This window comes from Apium graveolens, chromosome 2 (genome assembly GCF_009905375.1).
Source record: "Apium graveolens cultivar Ventura chromosome 2, ASM990537v1, whole genome shotgun sequence".
NCBI lineage: Eukaryota > Viridiplantae > Streptophyta > Magnoliopsida > Apiales > Apiaceae > Apium > Apium graveolens.
Window position 1 is genome coordinate 318,042,514 of NC_133648.1, and position 14,297 is coordinate 318,056,810.

Sequence of the window (14,297 nt, forward strand, 5' to 3'; positions counted from 1 at the left end):
AGCATTTAAAGGGACTCCATTGTCTTTTTGACTTTTTTCTCCCCGGCTCTAAAAATATTTATGTTGGACACGTCTGCCAATACATATTTTTGATTGTTAATATTTTTTAATTTCGTATTAGTATTAAATATAAAAATTTTATTGTATTATTCATAAACACAAATCCAACATAATCACTCATCACTATATTTAATATTAAAAATTAGATGTAAATTAATAATTAATTATTTACCATAAACAGTTTAAAAAGTTAAAATAAAAATATAATTTTGGGACGGAAAGAGTAGTATTTATTCATGGGATTTTCTATGGTGTGCCCAAGCGCACGCAATAGTTACTAACTTCTGTAGAAATAAGTTCTTATTGGTGGTTGAATAATAAATGTTAATGGCCCATACATTCACATCAATTTCATCAATAAAAAAAACCATTTTTATTGGAGTTGGTGACTAATGTGTGCCCCTGGACACCCATTAGAAAGACCGCTTATTTATTTCAACTCCATGAATACAGTTGGGAATCTAAGTTTATAGGTCATCAATATACACACTGTATTTTTGCTGGCAGAACAATCAGACTGTATCATTCAATTCAATGGCTTCCCCCCACATTCATTTTAAATACTCACTCCGTGTATAGCTAGTCGTGAGGTTTGATTTTTTAACGATTAAATTGATTAAAATTTGACCGAAATTTATAAATATTTTATATTTAAAAAGTTATATCATTGAAAGGTGTATCTAATTTATTGTGAAATTTATTGTTTTTCAAAAAAAGGGTTAGCTCGGTTGGTTAAAAAGAGAATAATTATTCTTTTGGTCACATATTCGAATCTCATAGAAGGAGAATTTATAATTATACCGTCTGAACTGAGCATATTTTTTAAGTGCGGTTTATCAAAAGCGTGAACCTACGATAAAAAAAAATCATCTAATTTCAATGAAATTTAAGTTTCACGATATTAAGAGTTCACCCCCTCGAAATATAAGCCGTTTATCTTGATTCACGTGGTTTGCAGACTATTGCGTGAGCCCGTGGGGTTTAGTTTCATCAAAAAGAAATTTAGTTTTATTACAAATAATAATAATAATAATAATAATTCTATATATGACATCATTAATGTGAGGACATGCACACTATAATTCTCATTAGTTGCCAAAATATCAAACCTACACTTGAATGGTTGTTGAGAAGGATGAGCTATACATATGATGAATTCACCAAATAAAAGCTATACACAATTACATGTCACATAACTCCCAATTTGGCGTTTCTTATAAACAAAATAATTTAACGACAAATAGATTATCTACTTTCCTCGGCAATGCCTTTTCGTACCGGTAAGAACATCGGTGGCCTAAATTAACACATATAATTTGGTTTAATAACTTAAATAAAAATGAGAAATCATACAAGATTTATTAGAGGTTTCGCTTAACACTATCTAAAAAATGTAAACAATTGAAAGGGACAGAGGGAATAGTGGACAAAAATAATAAAAATTATATCTTTAAAAAGTACATTTAATTTATTTTAAAACATAATTTCCATATTTGAAAAATAATTAATCAATAATTTTTATATTAAATCAAAAATTGATCAATTTGATTCCAAAAAAATAAAATAAACATGTAAACAGAGACGGGGAGTAATTTTGTTTATTAACTTAAATAAAAATGAGAAATCATACAAGATTTATTTGTTGTTTCCCTTAAGAAACTACATAACTCTAACAACTCCCCAAGAGCCTCAAATTTCTTGCCTACTTAACTAAAAACGGCCATTTGTAATTTTTTATTGATAAGTTAAGATACTACCCCAATGTAATTTTTTGATACCGCAAGTTGTGGTGATTTGCCGCTCATGTGATTCTTGTAAGTCTATTAGTGTAATTGAATAAGCATACTATATAAAATTGTATATTTTAAGAACAACTCCAACATCTTGCTTATAAAGCATTATTATCTAAAATTATAAAAACTCAATCAAAATTGGAACTCCAACAGTATCATAGTAGTTTCCTAAGAGTAAGTTCAACAGTGTTTTAGTCGGTTCCTTATAAATATTATAAAATATTAATTCTTAGTAATTTAAGACATAAATTTGAATTTCAATTCCAACAATGATCCTTATCTTCCTTTCTTATTATTATTATATTAATAGATTTGAAAAAATATGGACAAAAAGTGAAACAAAAAGATAGAGAGAAAAGTAAAAAGAATGGAGAGAAATGAATTTTTTATTATTAAAAATGTTAAAGGGAGCACTACAAGTTTTTTAAAGATAAAGAATGATACTCATGTCTTCGTGATTTAAGGAAGTACTAAGATACTTTTGGAGTGTCATTTTATGTCAAAATCCTTATAATTGAATTTAAGAATTCATGCAAGGGAGTTGTTGGACTTGCTCTAAGAGATTTTTAATCATTCTCTATCTTATTTTTGTTAATTAAATATTTATTTATCTCCATTTTCACACTCTTTTTTTTCTCTCTTTTAAAAAAAAATATGAACAGAATTTGAACTTAATATTATAATAATAGTAAGAAATCAAAATAAGAATTGTTATTGGAGTTTGATAACTTATAATATCTTAAATAACTAGTATTGTATTAATTTATATTATTTTTAAGGAAAATACAAGAATACTATTGGAGTTGCTTTAAGAGCATCTCCAACAATCTCTTCGTCTCTTAAGTTGAAAAATAAAGAATGGTGCTTAAATTTAAAAGTTTAAGAGTCTGTTCTCTCTGCTCATTTCTAAGAATCTCAAGTTAGTTTTTAACTAATATTTTATAGTAAATTGGTAAAATATATTCTCTCTCTTTCCACTTTATTTTGTACTTTAATAATTTCAATTTTCAAGTTATTTTTAATAATATAAAATTGGATGAGAAGTGGATATAAAGAATTGTTGGAGATAAATGTACATTAAATTGCTAATAGGTAATAATTTATATTATATTAAATAGTGATCTTAAGAGCCTGTTGAAGATACTCTATACATTTAGAAATTTTAGAGCACTGATTTTAATATGATATCAGAACTGAGGTTAGCGGGACTCAGTTTCGATGAACTTGCTGGATCACCGGACAAAAATCTTATAGCGAAAAAAATTACTGTATTTTTTAATAGTGCACATAACGACCGATATTTTCAAAGATCCGTGACCACAATTTTCAAACTCGAGGACAATATACTGCATTACTACATTTTTTAAATTTCACTTGATCATATTTTTCAATGCCTGCATCTATCAATTAAACTATTCAGAACAATTTAAAAGACTATTCTGCACGTTAATTGGATACTAATCTTTCTGAATCTGAGGTAAATGACAAGCAATAGATTTTACAAAGATGCTCAACACAGAGGCCTAGGATGCACTTGGTACAAGACACTTTCACCATAGCCATGAAATTTTGGCCATCATGTAGCTTACATATCAGGTTCCAGAGAACAAAATATCGAACATTTCCTGGAAAATCCGATAATCGAATCTCTTAGTTACGTATGACATTGACTAGCAGGAGGTGGATGAATGGAAATCCTCAGCATTTGAGAACTCCGAGAGTTGTGAGTGAAGCCCGGATGTTAGTACTGTTGCATTCTTCGCTTATTTGAACGATGTTAGGGCTGTCAACGGGCATAACGTCTGCAAGTGGGTAGCTCCTGTTGGCATGAAGCTGTTTGTTACCACCACATCCAACTCCCTTTAGTATTACTGATTTGTGCAAGCCACCGATTAATTGTTCATAATCAGTGTCCCCGTTCTCTCCAAGAAAGACAATCGTCTTTGACAAGTCCATTCCCCATCGAACATACAGATACCTGAGAACATTTAGATGATTTTCTTGTCAAATAATTAAGGTACAGTCCTTTCACCAATACTGAGAACATTTAGATGATTTTCTTGTCAAATAATTAAGGTACAGTCCTTTCACCAATACTGAGAACATTTAGATGATTTTCTTGTCAAATAATTAAGGTACAGTCCTTTCACCAATACTGAGAACATTTAGATGATTTTCTTGTCAAATAATTAAGGTACAGTCCTTTCACCAATACTGAGAACATTTAGATGATTTTCTTGTCAAATAATTAAGGTACAGTCCTTTCACCAATACTGAGAACATTTAGATGATTTTCTTGTCAAATAATTAAGGTACAGTCCTTTCACCAATACCAAAATGAAAATAAGGACCGGACGTATGAGACTATGGCCAACTTCAGTGCAGTCCCGGCATAATTGTGGTCCAGCACGCCAAAAATTTACAATTTTAATAAGCCCTTATTAAGTGTTACAATGACAATTTTATTTACTAGCCTTATCAATTATGTAGTGCAGGCGGATGTAGGATTGTTGAGACGGTTAGTTTTTGTTATATAGACTAGTGATAGAACGGACAGTATTTTAACTCAGTTAGCGCTCAACTCACTACTGGAACCAGTTTAGGGTGTTGCACAAGGCCTATCACAACTCATAATGATCATAATTATCATCATGAAGAGAACAGATTTTATCATTAGCAATTAAACTGCTTAAAATGGACTTGCAAACATCAAATAATGACCACCTTAAATACAAATTACTAGTTAACTAGTAGAAACTTCGAGGTGTCTAATTATGATAAGTAGTTCCGAATTTTAAAATTCAGTCTGACAAGTAGTTCATATGGTTGTTGTAGCATATATTGGAAACCACAAATTTACTCTGCTATCGCCTAACAAAGTAACAATTTTACATTTATCCTTAGGATACAGCCAATAGTTCAATTGCCTACCGAAAGATGCATAAAGATGCAGCAAAGTACTTCATAGACGAATCCTGGTTTACAAGTACATAACTCAGGGAGCAAACTTGTATGCTTTTTAACTTACTAGTGCACTTCATATTTTGAATGAGATTTGAAACCTATTCAATACGGTCAAAACTTTAACTAATCTGTATAAGATACTAGCCCGCTTATCTACAAAGCTGCCTAATCTACATTATCATTCGTTCCACACAGAAAGTATTATAGCCTCTATAAAATCAAATAACAAGAAAGGTGAAAACATAGTTGGAAGAAAAGAAACAAAAACCTAACAAACTAGTTTCTGTAGCAGAAACTCTAAACAGATACCATTATCGACAACAAAAAAAGAGACCTACCGCAAGGCCTGGGCACGAGATGCAAGAACTGGGATCACGTTGATTCTTTTCCCGTTTTGACAATATATTACATGGCAACGAAGAGCCTGAATCCTCATCAACTTTCGAACCTCCTTAACAGGAGGAACCTGCAAGGACAATTACTAATTTCAAATATATACCCTAGCTATAGATGCCCATCAGAACTGCATTAGAAACTATAGATATTAAAACTATTGTGGTAGTGTGGTGCATAATTAGTAAACAAATTTAAAGTTTTCATGCAAGAATATTAGAAGGAAAAAGGTCAACATACCACTTCAGGCTTCCCAACATTAAAAGCGTAACAGTACCCAGTCGAAATATTTTCATCTTCTGAACCCTTATTTTCTATATCTTCCCCCTTCTTGTCTGTGATAGCAGCTGCCCAACGTGCCAAAGTCTTCCTCAATCCTTCTCCGCCCCAACGGTATTCAATGTGTGAATGATAATACAAGTCAACTACAAAGGGATTTTCTTCAGATTGGGAAGAAGAATAGTAGAGATCACTTCCACTATTGCAAATATAAGCATCAAAAGCAATGGGTCTTATACCCTCTGAAACAAGAAATGCTTGAATTTCCGACATAGTAAATGAAGTAGCTAATATAAATCCTATTAATCCTTCAGTCATTTCTTTTGCTAAAGCTTCAAAAATCTTTTTAACACTTCGGAAAATATCTGCAATAGAATCAGAATCCACGGCAATCACAAGCATATGATTCCTTCTTCTTAGGATTGGGAACTTGCTGGTACTAGAAGTCTGATCTACTTTCTCAGTGACTGCAATTTTCTGTGTATCCTTCGGGCCGCCTTTTGACCACGTTAAAACAGCATTTTCTATTTTACTCTTTTGGTTTTCAGGTTTTATTGAATTGTTCTTGCTTTCTCTGCCACCACTTTTCTCACCATCTAGCGGAAACTTTAGGTTCAAAGATATGTCCTTTATATCTCTTAAAGAATCATCTCTGAAGGAATCACTTTGTGAATCTATTTTTGAATTTTCATCTTGAGCATCATCTTTTAGCCACCTTGGTTGCCTTGTTTTGCAACTAGCTATGCGGGACAAGTAAGTTTTGCAATGGGCTGGCCACGAGTAGAGGTGAATATTTTTCAACCCATTTTGCCTACATCTTGCCCAAAGTTGCTTATCTGCTACCAATTTTAATAGAGCATCGGCAATAGACTGCTGATCATGGGGATCAACAAGAAGACCGTTGTCAAGTACCTTCAATAGCTCACAATTATATCTCTAAACATTATTCAGAACAAAAAAAAATTCAGAAAAAAAAATAGGTGCCATACCCTATGAATATCGACCGGACCTCCATTTTTGGTGGCCACCATAGGCAAACCATGAGCTGCTGCCTATTTAATAAAGAAGCCAATTACTTTAAAGTTTTTCAAAGTCAGATAACAACTGAGAAGAAGTGGGATAGGAAGAGCACCTCAATTAGAGTAAGGCCAAATGGCTCAATAAAGGCTGGATTAATAAAAACACCCTGCGGATATGAGATACATACAATTAGCATATACGATGTAAAATGTGAAATAATAGGTTTCCACTTGCATACAAGTTCCAATGAGTTCTACATCGTTAAATCTCAGTAAGTTTTCCAGCTGCTTTTTAACCAAACCACTAAAAAAGGGGGAAAAAGGTGAGTTCAGCCCTAAAGATTGTTGATTACTCCTCTGGCAGCAGTATCGGTCTTAACGGGCAAAGTTACCTCCAGAATATTACCACTTAACTACTAGAAGTGTATAAAAATGAATAGATAAGTACATTGCTTAATGTTCCAGGGAGATAAGTCACAACAGAAATCAACCACTATGCTGGATTTAAGTATGTCAGGGATCATTTTCCATCTATTTCAATACAGACGACTCATTGCTTTGGATGGGTCATCTATTTGTAAAAGATGGTGCTTGAAATTGTAGGAATAATGCCACACAAAAAGATGCAATGTAATGTTACTTTGCATGTACTTATTACATGATAGACAAAGGATCGTAATGATTCATAGACTCCCGAATCCTTATTACAAAAGCAATTTAATGGCAACATGTAGGATCAGAAAAACCATCATTTTTATAATTGTGAATATCCTTATTCCAAAACAAATGATAGGCCACGAATGTCAAGCCAAATCTGGTCCTATCTTCAAAATACACAAATGATGAATAGAATTTAGCTGAATCTCTCATCAGCAGATCCACATGTAAGGCATCAAAGACAACTCATGCATATATTGCTTTTAATTGTTCCATAATCAAGTTATATTACATATATACGTCAGACATACTTAAATAACAAATTATGGGGCTGACTCTCTAATTAAATTTTTTAAACTTTTTACAGTATCCCCCGTCATCATCTTTCTGTAGAATAAATGTGTTGTGCATGCTTGACATGTGGTTAATAGGTCAATGTTTACCTTGGTCCTAGCTGCCAAAGAGTAAATATCAGGCACCTCTGACTGCTTGTGATGCTTGGGATATGCCACTTGACCGTAGAGATCATACTTGTCAATCAGCTTAAATATTGAAAGAAGAACAGAAGCGCTGGTACTTGACATTTCATCCACATTATCACGATTACCCATTATCAATATCTGCATATTGGACAAAAAACAATTGCATAATCTGCAGAAAAACTAATAGGTGTGAAGGTGATATACTATACTCAATCTTGGACAAACAATGCATAATCTACTGCAAAAGCAAAAAGGTGTGAAAAGGTGCTACACGATACTCGGTCTTACCAGATTAGCAAGCTCCCTCAACGGACGACATTCCCCGAATGCTTTAACCAAAGTCGTGAGATTCTTTTTAGGATCTGGCCTAGCAAGAGCTAGTATTGTAGGCTTCCGTGGATTTGTAAAGAACCGCATTATCTGTACACAGAGGAAATTATTGATTGAACATTTCTGGTGCAACAAGGAATCTCCAGTAAATGTTCAACAGCTTTTAGCATTATACTAAATCCAAGTTGTTGCTAAGAAAGTAAAACCTCAGTCCATATAGGTGGATCTGGAGATGCAGGATCATCACTTCCTTCTGTTTCTCCTTCCGCATCCCCGTCAAGGGAAGCAATATGATTGAACTCCATACCAGGAGGAATCACCTGTATTAGATGTACTCAACAAAAGAGGACATGTTTGATTATTATTTGCAAACTAAGAAATCCTGCAAGCACATGACAATATAGTATTGGCATATGTAAATTATTGGTTTCATGTATATTAGAAGGAAATTAACGTTTATAATCTTAAAAGATATAGATACTTAGAACAATATCACTTACAGCCATGCGAGGCATGAATCTTCCATAACAACTCACGTTACGCTGGATTCTTGCTCTTAACTTGCGTTCTAGTATTGGATCAAAACCATCATACAGGCGCCATTGCTCCTCAATCTCTTGTTTAGTGCTAGTTATAACCATTTCAGAGACATCAAGGGCTAACTCTTCTGCCTCTATCCTACGCATAATTTTGTATGTTGAATTTATTTCATCCTTTGAAAAACGGCCTTGTCTTAAAAGCTGTTCCAGTTTATCTCGCCCAAGTGAGTGGCCAGTTAAAAGCATAGGTACATTTAGTGCACCAGAAAGTAGAGCGGCAGAATCCCCGGCATCTGCATAATGCCCATGGATGGCAACAGGCCAGACAGGATGACCGTCTCCAATTTGCTCACCAAGAACTTTGGACATTTGCAGTATGTGTCCAAGTGCACCATCAACGAATTCTGAGCTGTGAGGCCACAATTGTTCTTTTGGAGTATATTTATCCTTTGGGCCAAATGGTATACGGACAATGTAAGCACCACTACTCTCCCCGGTTTCACTCATTGAATCTTCTGAATCTCTGGGAGGCAGCATCTCTGCCGGTTCGGCATAAGACCAATCTACTTCTGGTGATGATACTTGCCTGGTCAACAAATCGACCCGATAGACACCTGGTGTTGAGCCTAAAGCCCTTGCAAGTTCAACAACATACTTGACCTACGAGAAAGACAGGCTCAGATTATTGGCTGTCTTCCTATATATACAACTTAGTAGAATTATATATGTGGTTGCAATTATGAATACGCAACTATATTACAAAATTCAACAAAACATCACATAGTCTTCTAGTACAAGTCTACCTGGCCACCGGTATCAGAATCACGACCGAGCTCCATATTTTCCCCTCGTATTAGACCATGCAGGCTGCAAGTAGTATTAATAGTCATTGATGAGAAAATATTTCATGCATGGGAAGGTTAAATCGTTTTACACCATGACATACACAAAATGAAGCAATAGGAAATGATCCTGCAGAAACTCTTAGTGAATAGTGACAGACTGACAGGAGATCTAGAACTGCAGCTATTATCATTAACAAAAGTATGAACCCGGAGATACATAATGCAAATACGGTTACTGTTGTTCAGTTCATTTCACGAGTTGAAGATGCAAAACCATAATTAAGTTGCAACTTTAATAGGAATACCAAACTTACAGCCACAATTTTCATTATTCACCTCCTTTAAAGTTGTGGATCCTTTGAATGTATGAGTGTGTATGCTAAGTTACTAACACTTGTCCAACATCAGAAATATATACAAACGATTATTATTAATTTCTTAGACCAGAAATAATTGTTTGTTAATCAACTGGAAGATCTTGGTTTGGAGAAACAAGTTGCATGGATCTAGATCGTTGTTCTTCACAAAAGAAAAATAAATCTGAAAGCTTGAAATATATTTTTAATCTCCTGCATTCGATGTACCATTCAGATTCTGGTTAAAGATTTTTGTGTGCATAATAGATCTCAAGAGATTTCCAACGAAGATAACAATTGCTATCTTAAGCAACATAACAACAAAAACTCAAGTAGATTTTACCTTATTAATACAATGTAAAGCTGTTTCCCCTTTTGCTGACTAGTTAATGCATCTATCGCATCGACTGAGCTAATTCTAGAAAATCGGCTTTTTCTGCTCTCACCAAAGGGGGAAGCATCAACAACTGTGTCTCCTTTCTCACCTTCTGAAAAGTCGTCGGACATATCAGCAACTGCTTCTCTGTGAGCAATTTCACGTTCAATACGCCGTCTGCTAATCCTCTGAGCATGCTTTTCCTCGAGCTGCAGAGACATAGACATACAACTCGAGTAAACAACAGAAAGTACATTATGTGTTCATGCTTCTCACATAATCTTTTAAAAGCTATATAGTACAGGAACATTTCACTAATTCTATGAAAACCATCACCAGATGTAAACAGAAACAAAAACAAGAGTGAAGATGCTAATTAACTAGCACTGAGGATCATCAAAAAATTATAAATATATCATCAAACAATTGCAAATATACCATTTTCCGTCAGACAATAATCGGTGCTAATCACATCAGCGAAACCAAAATTGAAGTACATATCATCGGCTCTTTCATAACCCAACAAAGTGAAAAATTTACAACTTTTACCACTTAAACTACAATCTCATTAATGGAAATTAAACACTAATCCAACTAGCACCAATCATCCTAAACTCTCAACATCAACAATTCAAATGCACAAGTTCATTATTTGGCCAAGATTCAATCCTCTCAAACAGATTATACTGATATCTAAATCAAGCCGTAACAATTTAATCATAGTAATCTAATTTATTCGTCTTCTCATCATCTTTTCAATTGAAAGATGTAGTTCCTAAATCCATAAACTACATATCTAGAACCGCAAAGTAATGTACAGAACTGTAATACGCAAAAGAGCACTCAAACAAACTTTAACGCTGCCTAGCATATGTACACACCCTGAATCCAATTAGCTAATCACAAAAACAGACCATCTACAAGATTTATAGTTCAATTTTAAAATCTAACTTTATCAATGTTAAGTAACCAATCCGCGTAATATCTTAAAAATGCCCCCACAGGATCTTACGCTATTCAACAATCAACAGTTTCCAAATTAGGTCTCCTTGAATCCAATTAGATAATCGGAAAAACTGACCATCTACAAGATTTATAGTTCAGTTTTAAAATCTAACTTTATCTAACCAATCCGGAATGCCCCAACAGGATCTTACGCTATTCAACAATCAACAGTTTCCAAATTAGGTCTTCAACCACGGTCTTTATAGAACAATTCACATGTACAAACTAACATACATAACTAAATTAATAAATTTCAAAAAATCCGAAACTCGAAAATAATTAAAAAAAAAACCTGTTTTTTCTGGCGAGCCAAATTCCAAATTCTCCAACACATATTTTCGAGCCGCGTATTCCTCTCCTGAGGACTCCTCGTAGCTTGAGCCTACACATAATCAAACGCACATAAACAAAAATACATAATCCACATAATTAAATCCGACGTCAAAGACAGGGAGGGTAAGATACACGCAGCCAGGACCGATGCAAATCGGTCTCATCGAAGTTGGTAATGACATTATCAACAAAGTAACGAGTAGGGCTAAATCTCCCCCGCTCTCTTAACAGAAGTGATGATTTCACATCATCGATCGCTGGACCTGAATCAAGTATGGCCTCCAAGTAACTGTTAATCCAATCATTTCCCGCCATCATTAACTATAATCAACTTTCACTAATTACAATTGTGATTAACATCTCATGTTGTACAACATAGTTGTGCACACGAGGCTTCATGTATGTTGTAATGCGTGCATGAGATGGCGAAATGTGTTAGTAAATTTTAGTGAATTTAATAGTATTTTATTATTACTTTTTAGTAATTTATTTGTTTATTTCTACGTGGATTCGAATGGTAGCGTACACATGTCGCGTTCTGTTTCTTTGAATCACCGCTAGGTGTCCCGTGCATGTTGCTTCCCTTTAACTTTTATATCTATGCTATCTATACTATATTATTATTATTATATTATAAACGAAACATAATTTCGTTTAATCGGTCGGTTAACGCCTTCTTATTTCAGTATGTTAACATATTTTAAAATAAAGTTAAACAAATTTAATTTAGTTAAAAAAACTAAACTGATATAACTACAAACTCTATATATTATTATCCAACTTAAATTTTAATCGCAATTAACTTCTTTCTTATCGTTTTTGTAGGAAAACAAAAACCTTCCATTTTTTTTGTAATTCAAGTTTTAATATAACAAAATAATTAAAAAATTAAAAAAAAATAATATTACAAAAAAAAACTAATCATTCACATATACCATTGTTATTCAAGACTTACACTTTCCTACCATCTCTTCTCTGTACCAGCAAAGCAACTTATAAGTTGTAGTAGCAGGCCATTTGACAATTTTAACTATCTAAATTTTAAATCATTCAATAATATAATACATACAAGATAATACGTAAATATTTTAAATTTGTTAATCTCAATAATATATAAATATTATCTTTTACAAATTATTTTTATATAAAATAATAAAATTATAAATATATAATTAGTCAGTACATCGCACGGGTTACAGACCAGTATTAGTATATTGGGATTATCGTGTTCTGAAAATCGAAAATTGACATTATTCGGTATAACAACTTTTTATTAATTACAATTGTGCCATATAATTCGTGCCATTAAGTGTTATTCTTGTCAAATATATATTGTAATTTATTATTTTAATACTATGACACCGGTAGATATCGAATCTTACACTCTTTATATAATATTTTTTAGAATTACATATAACAGTTATTATCAAATTGATATGAAATATCTAATAACTTTGAATTCAGAGTGATTGGAGGATTAACTATTAAACTTTTAATACTATTTCGTCTTAAATATATAATGGTTTAAATGAATTATCAATTTTTACTTAAGGACATACAATAAATATTAGCTTTCGTGAGTTTAATGCATAATAATCTTATCATAAATATTGATGAGTTTGGTGCATTCTAATTATTCTTCTAATCATAGATATCGATGAAACCTCTACATTAATAACAATTTTATAAAAAAATACATCAAACTCATGAAATTCGGTAATTATTATGTCTCACATGTATATTATTATAACTACAACTTTTTAATAAAATATAGGTATTGGGATCAAATATTGGACAGCATTACAATGACATTTTTGTGAGATCCAAGAGCAAATTAGCATGTGTTTACAATTTTATATATTTTAATACGTGGAGTGCATAATCAAAAAATCAAAATATTGGTTTGCCTAGATTTATTTAATTTGAACCAACCTAGAGTAATATGAATTAATCAAGCGTGAACAATATAATTAAATCTCGATAAGGTAATAATCAATAAAGTAATAATTTTATTAAAATAATATTTTTTCTCTGGTTCCAATATAATGGACATAGTATATTTTCGATAAAGTAATAAACTCGCCAAAATAATATTTTTTTTCTTGATTTCGACCCTATTACTTTAAAGATGTTTAACCATATATTTTTTTCACAATAGAGAAGCTATTTTTGACTAAATTGATAATAATCAATTATAGATAAAATGTGCACGGAAAATGAACCCTACATTATTATAATATTTATGTTCCCGAATCTAGAAAAAGAAACAAAATATTAAAGAATAATTAATTTTCAAAAATTGTTTCTCGAACCTAGTGTAGATTGTAAAAGGAGTAGAAAAAGTGAATTGGGCTTCATCTTGGGCTTCATCGGAGTGTGTTTGAAATGTGGAATTTTCTATGGATCAAGTTTTATGGACCTTGGGCCGTATTGTTTTGAATGAAATTATGGGGGCCTTGCTTTGCTTGCATGAATTTTCGAGGTTACACGAAAAATATCGAATTTTAGATAAAATAATATAATATGAGAAATTTAAAACAAATTAATCATAGTAACTTGTTGCAATATTCTTACATAAAAATATTTATATAGAAAATGGACTTAAAATGCAGTTAAATTTAGTGTTAATAAATTGCATAAATGAAATACCTAAATGTAAATTTTGAAGTGTAGCCTTTTTTTTGCTAAAAAAAATAAATAAAAATAAAAAATTGAAATGTAGCCTTGTAGGCCAAGTACATGTTGATTTAACAAGTTGGAATAAACAAATATACACTTTTGTATATATTATTGTGTTGTTTAAGATTATACATAACCCAAGTTAAAAGGCTTGACCATCGTTGTCATATTTTTTTTTGTTTGAAAA

At 32.4% G+C, this 14,297-nt stretch overlaps 1 protein-coding gene across 2 annotated transcripts; it reads right to left on the reverse strand.

Annotated features, from left to right (window-relative positions):
* Positions 1 to 3,235: 3,235 nt before the first annotated feature.
* On the reverse strand, positions 3,236 to 11,869 carry LOC141708927 (putative sucrose-phosphate synthase 1). Of its 2 annotated transcripts, none has more exons than XM_074512768.1 (13): positions 11,564 to 11,869; positions 11,391 to 11,480; positions 10,061 to 10,302; positions 9,320 to 9,383; positions 8,478 to 9,176; positions 8,184 to 8,297; positions 7,936 to 8,067; positions 7,609 to 7,785; positions 6,622 to 6,675; positions 6,479 to 6,541; positions 5,451 to 6,359; positions 5,156 to 5,283; positions 3,236 to 3,831 (listed from the first exon to the last, which is right to left on the reverse strand). In XM_074512768.1, the coding sequence occupies exons 1-13, from the start codon at positions 11,747 to 11,749 to the stop codon at positions 3,552 to 3,554; spliced, it is 3,138 nt and encodes a 1,045-aa protein (XP_074368869.1). In that variant the 5' UTR covers positions 11,750 to 11,869; the 3' UTR covers positions 3,236 to 3,551. The 2 variants fall into 2 exon arrangements, with proteins under 2 accessions (XP_074368869.1, XP_074368868.1); XM_074512767.1 differs by having other exon boundaries at positions 5,451 to 6,401.
* Between the last annotated feature and the right edge of the window lie 2,428 nt (positions 11,870 to 14,297).